The 9,066-nt window shown below is 35.7% G+C and overlaps 1 protein-coding gene across 1 annotated transcript; it reads left to right on the top strand.

Annotated features, from left to right (window-relative positions):
* Window positions 1-3,840: 3,840 nt before the first annotated feature.
* Window positions 3,841-7,836, top strand: LOC128997493 (uncharacterized protein K02A2.6-like). The gene has a single exon (XM_054423131.1). The coding sequence runs from the start codon at window positions 3,841-3,843 to the stop codon at window positions 7,834-7,836; it is 3,996 nt and encodes a 1,331-aa protein (XP_054279106.1).
* Window positions 7,837-9,066: the final 1,230 nt, after the last annotated feature.

Raw genomic sequence — 9,066 nt, 5'->3', positions numbered from 1 at the left:
TCCCATTCCTATAAAAATTAGAGTTTAAAAATTATAACTTAGGCCTATGTTATTTAAAAAAAAACCCAAAAAAATAAAAATAAAAGAAAAAAAAGGATTTTCGAAAAAAGTCGAAAACAAAATTGAAATTAGTATGTGATGGTCCTTATAGTCCTTATTAACATAGTGCAACCATTGACTATATGTGCAACCCTCCAATGCTTTAAAAATTAAGTTTCAAAAGTTATTGTAAATTATGTTATTTTCCCACAAAACCCCATAAAAATGGAAAAGAGGATTATAAAAAAAACCCGATTCTGATTGAAATTCAAAACCAAATAGTGCAAATATCCCTGTAAATATTACGGTTCAAAAGTGTTTGCAACTTTTGTGATTTTCCCTAAAATATCATAGTTACTCCCACCGCTTACCCAAAGGTTGTTGACAAGCTAATGGGAGAAACTATGTATCAGATTGCTGGTACCGTTTATTTTATACACATTCGCCTGAAATTCGCGTGAGGCCGGATTTGCGCAGTATCTGAATTGCAGTTTGAGTAATTGAAGGAGCTCTACCTAATGGAATTGCTACATAGAATAACAAGATTTTTCTGCAATATGCCAAAAGATACGCTGTAGACGTAGACTATCAGTCATCAAACGATTTCTCCATATTGCCGTATTGAAATTTTAAAAGGCGCATTGTTAAAGAATACAATGTACGTATAAATTCCAATGTCTCAATGTCTTTTATGCATTACAAACCCGTCCTGCCGAACGTGGTGGAACTTATAAGAAATTTCCAGTTTCAGGGTGTCCCCTTAACGCTCTAATGGATTTTTTTGGCATCGTTCCTGGATTAAAGAAACTAAAGTATTTTCAAAATTCAAAAGGTACCCTACAGCCAAGATTGCATCTTTTACATAACTATTTTTTATTAAAAAACTGCATTTTTTAGTTAATCGAAATTCATAGACTAATGGCGCAAAGACCTGTTTGAAGAAGAAAAAAAATGTTTGGTTTATAAAGAAGGGCTGTTTCCAAATCACCAAACTTAAATAATATAAATCTATATCGGTAAACTAAACCACTAGGGATATGTTTTATTCGTAGGTCGATATTTCAGAATAAAGTATTGAAGTAATAGACGAATTTATTACAAATATAACGATACAAATTAAAATTGGTTTTTAAATATGGGAGAAAACTCATTTTTAAGATACTGTGTATCAAGCAATATCTGTGGTAATTTGGCAACATAAAATATAGTTCGACAGAATTTCATAAAAATAGGTTTTCTCCTTTATTTATGAACCAATTCTCTTATACTTGATATTATTAGATTTGTAATCAAATTGTCTAAATAATCAATACATCAAAAGTTTTGTTTACCGGTTTAGCTTTTATGTTATTTAAGTTTAAACCTTTTAAATGTCCACAATTTTGAAACTAAACATTCGAAAAAATAATGATTTCCTACAGTCACCCGACAAAGTTGGCTTCCTTGCACTGTTTATAGTACAGAAAGCTGCTAATTGCTGCATATTTATACTTTGTTTTATGTTTTATACTCTGTCGTACGGTTTATTATAGCGTGGTTTTATTAGGCACGTAATCCGTGTACGCTTAGAAATAGGTTGGCAACACTTAAAGATAATAATACTATAATCAGCTGATTGGCTATTATAGCTACGATTTAACCTGTCCATTCGTGTTTATAGTTTATGTTCTATTTTCGTTCAACGCTTGGTTTGAACACAACCTGAAGTGTAGTATTTGAAAGACGAATTATAAGTGGACCTAACATGTTTAAAAGCACGATTACTAGTAGTAATCGTGTTTAAAAGTAATGAACTCGGTGAAAGTGATTGTGAATATACTGGTAGACCAGAAATAGCAGAAACTGAAAACATGTTTCATTAAACCTGTTACCTGAAAAATCAAGAAAGAAGTATGAACGAGCATACGAACTGTTTTCCTCTTGGTGCGTAAGTAAAAAAGTTACTTAACTGTCAGAAAATGTTTTTTTGCCATATTTTGAAGAACAATCTACTTGTTTATTAGTTGTTTATACTGATTATTACTGTTTATACCTGTACTCTAGAAAATAAGTAACACCTAAAGATACTACGACTACAAAGTATTTCCCATTCCGTTAATGGCTTGGGTTTAACCTAACCTAAAAACAGAAAGTGTTTGAAAGACTAATTATTTATATGCCTTATAGTGACTGTAGGGAAAATATAATGTGACACGAGTGAAAAAGGCCTTTGCTCACTAGTTACACAAATAAATAACAATTTTTTTAAAAATAGGTGTTAGCGTTAATAACCCATGTAGCAAAAGTTAATTCACCACAAAAATTCTTTAACAATGAAAAAATTTTATTTTGGAAAAACACAATTGTGGCTGCACAGGTAGCTATTGAGTTTTGGAAATTTCGAATGTGATATTATTTATTTCGTCTTTGGTCCAGGAATGAAACTTTAAAAGTTGTGTAGAGAGTTTGGGTACACTCTTTATATAAGGGGAGATTTCTTTCATATTACCGATTTTAAATCCTGTTGGAGCTCTTATTACCATGGATATAAAGTTACCATAGTTATTTTTTAGATATGTTTCCATGGAAACACTAAAAATTACAATGTTTATGGTGAATAAGCCTCTAGATCACTGTTCTTTTCGAAAGTGTCTGATAATACCTGTTCCTTTGATTAAAACATTTTTTTAAATCATCCTCTTTACTCTCAAAACATTTGTAAGTCCTATACGTCAAAAGTTAGATTTATGTGAATAAAAACTATCTTGTACACACATGTTTCGTGACTTCTTACAAATAGAATTAATTTAAAACATGATGCATATGAAAAGATAACCGGAAGAATCGGCTATAAATTTGTAGAAGAGTGACTTGACCAGTCCAAAATTACCATTCGTACAACACTTCTTCATTGAGGCCGAAGAAATACAGGAGGCACAGATGTGGTTAGCTGATTGTTATGCAAGTTGTGACAACAACAATGTGCTACCTAGACCATAGATTAAATTCATTGGCCTTGAATGTTAAGTGACATGCTAGTGTCGATGAAATATTTCTTTTTCTAATATTAGTGTTGATCTCTTGCGGTTGGTGTTTTTCGTTTGGTTATAAAACCAGAGGTTGGATCAATTTTATAGTTGGGTCATTTTATTTGGTTAAACTACCTTTCAAATACTGGAATAACATGAAACAAGCAGTGAACAAAAACGCCATCTAAGTGAACAGAGTGGAAATATCCTTAAAAATGTCTTAAGATGATAAGGGTGATAATTTATATTTCCTCATATTTTGTGTCATCATTTTGGATGAGCTGAACACAATTTTAAGGTTATATAATTTTTAGGTTATACATCGTTTATATCCGGTGTAAGTGAACAGTTTTAAAACTAAGTTAACTTTTAATTTGTTCTTTGGATAATTTACTTTTAAATTGCAAAAAAATGCTATAGTTATTAATTTAGATTCCAAACCGTTTCTAACATTTGTTCAGTGCAATTGGGGATTTGCCATAAACGAAATAATTCGATTTTAGACCGATTCTCTGACTGCAATATTGCATTGTAGTATAATGTCATATCAACCCAGATCTGAATACTATTTCGTCGATTGCACTGTTGAAAAGAGATTTTCTCAAATGGGACGCTTTTGCATCGGTGTTTGGAAACTGTAGGATTATTGTTACCAGCTGAGTTATGAAGTATGAATCATCTGCTATTTGGTTTGTTTACATATTTGTTTAGTTTTTGTAAAATAAATAGTTTTTGGTTGAGTTTACTTAAAATGAGTTTTAATAATTAATTATTCTATATTGGCGACGAGAAAATGCCGAGGAAAACAGACCAGTCTCAGTATAGGAGTGTAATTGACTGTAGTAACATGTCTTGCATACAAGATAGAATGAGCAGATTTTCATTTAAAGAGTATAATAGTGAACAATTGTGGGAAGACTACATAGCTCGTTTTGAGTTGACCTGCAGAGTTAAGGGACTGGGTGGTGCTAACACAGAAGAACAAGCGGCTCGGCGAGATCTTCTATTGTCAAATATCGGAGAGGAGCACCTCAGGGCACTGTCGGACCAGATGTATCCAAGGGCCTGGGAGGAGTGCACCTACGACGAAGTCAAAGAGGAAGCCAACCGGTTGTTCAAGCCTACAAGGACCCTTTTTGCAACAAGGTTTGAGTTCGAAAGAGCAATAAGAAAAGATGGTGAGACATTTATTTTGTTTTATAACAGATTGAAGTCTTTAGCTAGAAGTTGTAAATATGGAGATAGCTTAGATGAACGAGTACGAGATAGGTTTGCAGTAGGAAGCAACTGTCCAGAATTTGAAGTCGAAGTCAGACAAAGATGGCCCGAGGGAGTTAATAACCGAGGTGAGCGTGTTAAGTCAACAGTAGTACTAGAGTTAGCTCAATCTATAGAACGAGCGAGAGAAGAAGTTTCCAAACATTCGTGTAAAAATGAGATTCTTAAAGTAAGTGACAGTAAGGAAAAGAGGAAACCAGAGGTACAGAAATCTACTGGCTTCAATAGGTGTTATAGATGTGGGTTTACACATGACCCTAGTGAAGATAGGTGTCCTGCTATTTCTGCTGTGTGCAAGAAATGTTCAAGGAGAGGCCACTTCGCAAGAATGTGCAAAATTAAACATAAATTTTTCAAGAGAACAGATGGTAATTTGAGAAAAGTAGATGATTCTTGTGATCAAACTTACGATGATGAGTGTAGTTCTGATATTGATGTTAGCGGAACACAAATTAGGTCTGTCAAGAGTAAGGTTCCCAGAGCTACGATAGATGTAGAATTGAACGGGTATAATGTTAGAATGGAGTTTGATTCAGGAGCTCGGGTAAGTGCTATAAGTTTGTCTCTTTGGGATAAGATCAATTCAAGTGGCGAATCTCTAAAAAAGACGTCTGATGTAATCACTGGCTATGGGAAAAATAAGCTAGAAGTCATGGGTAAGGCTTTTGTGGACGTTACTTTACGTAATCGTACTAAGCGATTGCCAGTTATTGTATTACTAGAAGATGATGTTCCATTATTTGGGTTGCCGTGGAGTGTAGCTTTCAATCTTAGTTTGCCTAGGGAAGTAAGGGTTAGGCGTATTGATAATGGAAAGACAAATAGTAAAGAGACAGGCAAGAATGAAGAAAGTTGTAGAAAAGAGTTACAAAAAGAAGTTGTGACATTAACTCAGGAGTTTTCTGAACTCTTTCGTGATGAGCTAGGAACGATATCTGACTCTAATGAAGTTATCCATCTAAAAAGTGGAACAAAACCTGTATCTTACGGGGCACGACGAGTTCCTTTCCCCTTAAGGGAGGCAGTGGAGAGAGAATTACGGCGATTAGTACAGGAAGGAGTTTTGGAAGCAGTGGATCCTTCCGAAACACCGATAGAATGGAGTACCCCAACTGTGAACGTAGACAAGGGTGGAGGTAGAGTCAGAATCTGTGGCGATTTTCGTACAACCTTGAATCCAAACATAGTTCCGGAGAGACACCTCTTGCCGACCTTTGATGACTTGACTTCCAAATTAACTGATGGAAAGATATTTTCAGTGATAGATCTTCGAGACGCGTACTTGCAAATGAAAGTACACCCTGAGTCACAAAAGTATCTTACAATAGCAACTCATGTAGGCTACTTTCGCTACAAAAGGTTGCCTTTTGGTCTTTCCTCAAGTCCAGCAAAATTTCAAAGGTACATGGAAAGTTTACTAAAAGGACTTAATGTTGGAGTTCTACTTGATGATATAATCATTTCTAGTAAGGATACGACCACCCATATAACCACTCTTAGAGAAGTTTTGAGGCGGCTAGAATCAAGTGGAATAAGAGCAAAACTGTCAAAATGTAAGTTCTTTCAGAAGTCTGTAAAGTATTTAGGTCATACAATAGATGGGAATGGTATTCATCTCTCCGAAGACAAAGTTGAAACCATAAGACACGCACCAAGGCCAAGAAACGTGAAAGAATTACGAGCTTTTCTAGGAGCACTAAATTTTTATGAAAGGTACATACCTAATCTTCATGCGATCGCTTCGAGCTTGCATAAGCTGACTGGTACGAAGACTAAATGGAAATGGACTGACACCGAACAAACTACGTTCGACAAGTTGAAGAATATCCTGTCATTAGAGAAGACATTAGTCCCATACGACATATCAAAGCCGATCATTGTTGAATGTGATGCTAGTGAACAAGGGGTGGGTTCAGTGCTGTTACATTTGATGCCGGATGGAACGGAAAGGCCAGTCATGTACGCCTCGAGGACACTAACGGAAGCAGAAAAAAGGTATGCTACAGTTGACAAGGAAGCACTGGCGTTAGTTTTTGCCGTGAAGAAGTTTAGACAATACCTCAGTGGAAGACATTTCAAGGTGAGGACGGACCACAAGCCACTTGAAAGAATATTTGGAATGCATCGAGATCTTACCAAAGTAGTAAACAACCGCTTGGTTCGTTGGGCTTTGTATTTAATGGAGTATGATTTTGAGATCCAGTACATCAAGGGACAGGATAATTGTGTGGCTGATTTTTTGTCTCGGTTTTCACTCAAGACACAAGAAGTATTAGATCCAGATGAGAGAGAGATTCGAGCATTGGTTCAGGAGAAAATTGACGTAGTTTATCAAAATCATGAACTTGTAAGAGAGTATAAGAAAGACCCAAATATGAAGAAACTTACAGACTACCTGGAGCATGGTTGGCCAAAAGATACAGAAAGCTTGCCATCATCTATGAAACCATATTGGAATAAGAGAGAAGAGCTGACATTAGAAAACGGCATAATCATGCGATTAGGAAGAATTGTGGTGCCACAGATTTTGAGAGAAAATGTGTTGAAAGAACTCCACAAAGGACATCCTGGAATAGAGGCCATGAGATCCCTATCAAGGTATTATGTTTGGTGGCCTAATCTGAATAAGGATGTTGAGGTTTATGTCCGTAGATGCCACCCTTGCCAGAGTAACCGATCATTTGACACAGAAGTGCCTCTATATCCTTGGAATGTGCCAAGTGATCCTTGGGAGAGAATTCATCTCGACTTCGCAGGTCCATTTGACAACCGATTCTGGTTAGTAGGAATTGATGCTTACTCAAAATGGGTTGAGATCGAAGTTATGGACCGTACGACAACTGCTGCTCTTGTAAATAGATTAAGGACTTGGTTTTCGAGGTATGGTATTCCTAAAAAAATTGTATCCGATAATGGCACCCCATTCACGTCCCATGAGTTTAAGACTTTTTGTAAGAACAATAACATATGTCATGTCACATCAGCGCCGTATCATCCAAAAACCAATGGTTTAGTGGAGAGGATTATCAGAACCTTCAAGAGTCGATATAGTGCTTGCAAACAAGAAGGTCTCAGTTCATCACTTGCACTTTTACAAGTGTTGCTTGCGTATCGAAACACCCCACAAAAGACCACAGGACAACCACCATCAGTCCTTTTCTATGGTAGAAGATTACCGACAGCTTTGGATAGGTGGAGGTGTAATAGCAGAGAGAGAATAGAAAATCAAGTGTGGCGACAGAAGTACTACCACGACTTAAAATCCAAACCAAAGGAGTTTTCTGCCAAACAAGAAGTGTGGGTTCAAAATGAAACGAAGAAGGGCTGGAGACCAGGAACAGTACAAGAAAGGACGGGAGAGCTGTCGTACACAGTTGTAGTTGGGGGAGATGTAAAGAGAAAACACGCTGACCAGCTGAGAGCAAGAGAAGGTGCAACTGATCCACCTCAATGGAAAATGCAAATGGAAACTGAAAATGATGATGTACATAGTTTCGGAAACTCAGCCTAAATTGGGTGGGGAGAAATGTAGGATTATTGTTACCAGCTGAGTTATGAAGTATGAATCATCTGCTATTTGGTTTGTTTACATATTTGTTTAGTTTTTGTAAAATAAATAGTTTTTGGTTGAGTTTACTTAAAATGAGTTTTAATAATTAATTATTCTATAGAAACCATACAAGATGATATCCAAGCTGAATACATCTTCCTTCCTGAATGACAAGTCATTACCTCTTGCAACGCTCTGGCGCTCTCTTTGGCGTTGTTTTAAGAAATATACGACCTTGCATTTTCACCGTTATTTTCTGTTACTTATATTTCACAATATTCATAGTCTATGCTAAGACTGAAAAATGTTTTTTGTTCATCTTTGTTTATGGCTTAGGTCGTGATTTGATGTTTAGAAAAGGCTTATAGTATAGCGACTACTATTTCAACTTAAGTTTTAACCATTGCATTGATATCCATACTTTATTTTGGAATCGATTCGCAAGCAGGTTGGTGCAACTGTAAAATATCAAAGTCAGCTGTTAATGTCATTGTTAATTAGAAAAAAAACAATCAGGGACATAACTTGGTCAAGACCGTCAAGACCCATTTGCCAGTTGTTTGTCGATGCTATTGTTTTGTTTTAACCGTTAAGTTTGTGATTTTTGCAATAAGGGTAAGTTGTACGTTCAACTAAATATTAACAACCCCAGCAATTATTTAACTAGATTTTCTGAAAAAAAAAAAAAAAAAAAAACTGTATACATAATTGTATTTCAAAGCGTGTTTATCAAATTCTGTCGAGTGCACGTGAACGTATTCACTCTACGCTAAATATTAACTAGCCAACTATTACCCATCAACGAGGAGTAAAATGTATGGTTGTACATCTTATTACCGCTAAAATCTATAAGCAAAATTCACACATAGGTTTTGATTTGAAAATAGTGCTTTATGACAAATCTAAGCAAACATGGTTGTAAGTATAGAACAAGCTGTTATATAAACTGACTAGGTCTAATATGCCTAGTCATCGTCCTGTCAATCCATGATAGTAGAAACGTGATCGTTATCGTGTCTGGAACGATAGTATGGTAGATGGAGGTAGATTAATCGGTGTTTTAACATAGATGCATTGACAGTTGGAGGTAGATTAATCGGTGTTTTAAAATAGATGCATTGCGGTGTTTGAAAAATTATTACGTACATTTTCCATCACGATTAGTGAGAAAAAAACAAGTGTTCATCACTA

The sequence above is a fragment of the Macrosteles quadrilineatus genome, unplaced genomic scaffold (genome assembly GCF_028750875.1).
Source record: "Macrosteles quadrilineatus isolate MER2022 unplaced genomic scaffold, UCM_ALF_1.0 Scaffold_6__1_contigs__length_79288215, whole genome shotgun sequence".
In the NCBI taxonomy this organism is placed as follows: domain Eukaryota; kingdom Metazoa; phylum Arthropoda; class Insecta; order Hemiptera; family Cicadellidae; genus Macrosteles; species Macrosteles quadrilineatus.
Note: the sequence above shows the minus strand (reverse complement) of the source record. Positions and strands in the feature narration are given on the sequence as shown.

Excerpts from the sequence above, each read along its gene's own strand:
- LOC128997493 (XM_054423131.1), top strand. The coding sequence starts at position 3,841 with ATGCCGAGGAAAACAGACCAGTCTCAGTATAGGAGTGTAATTGACTGT.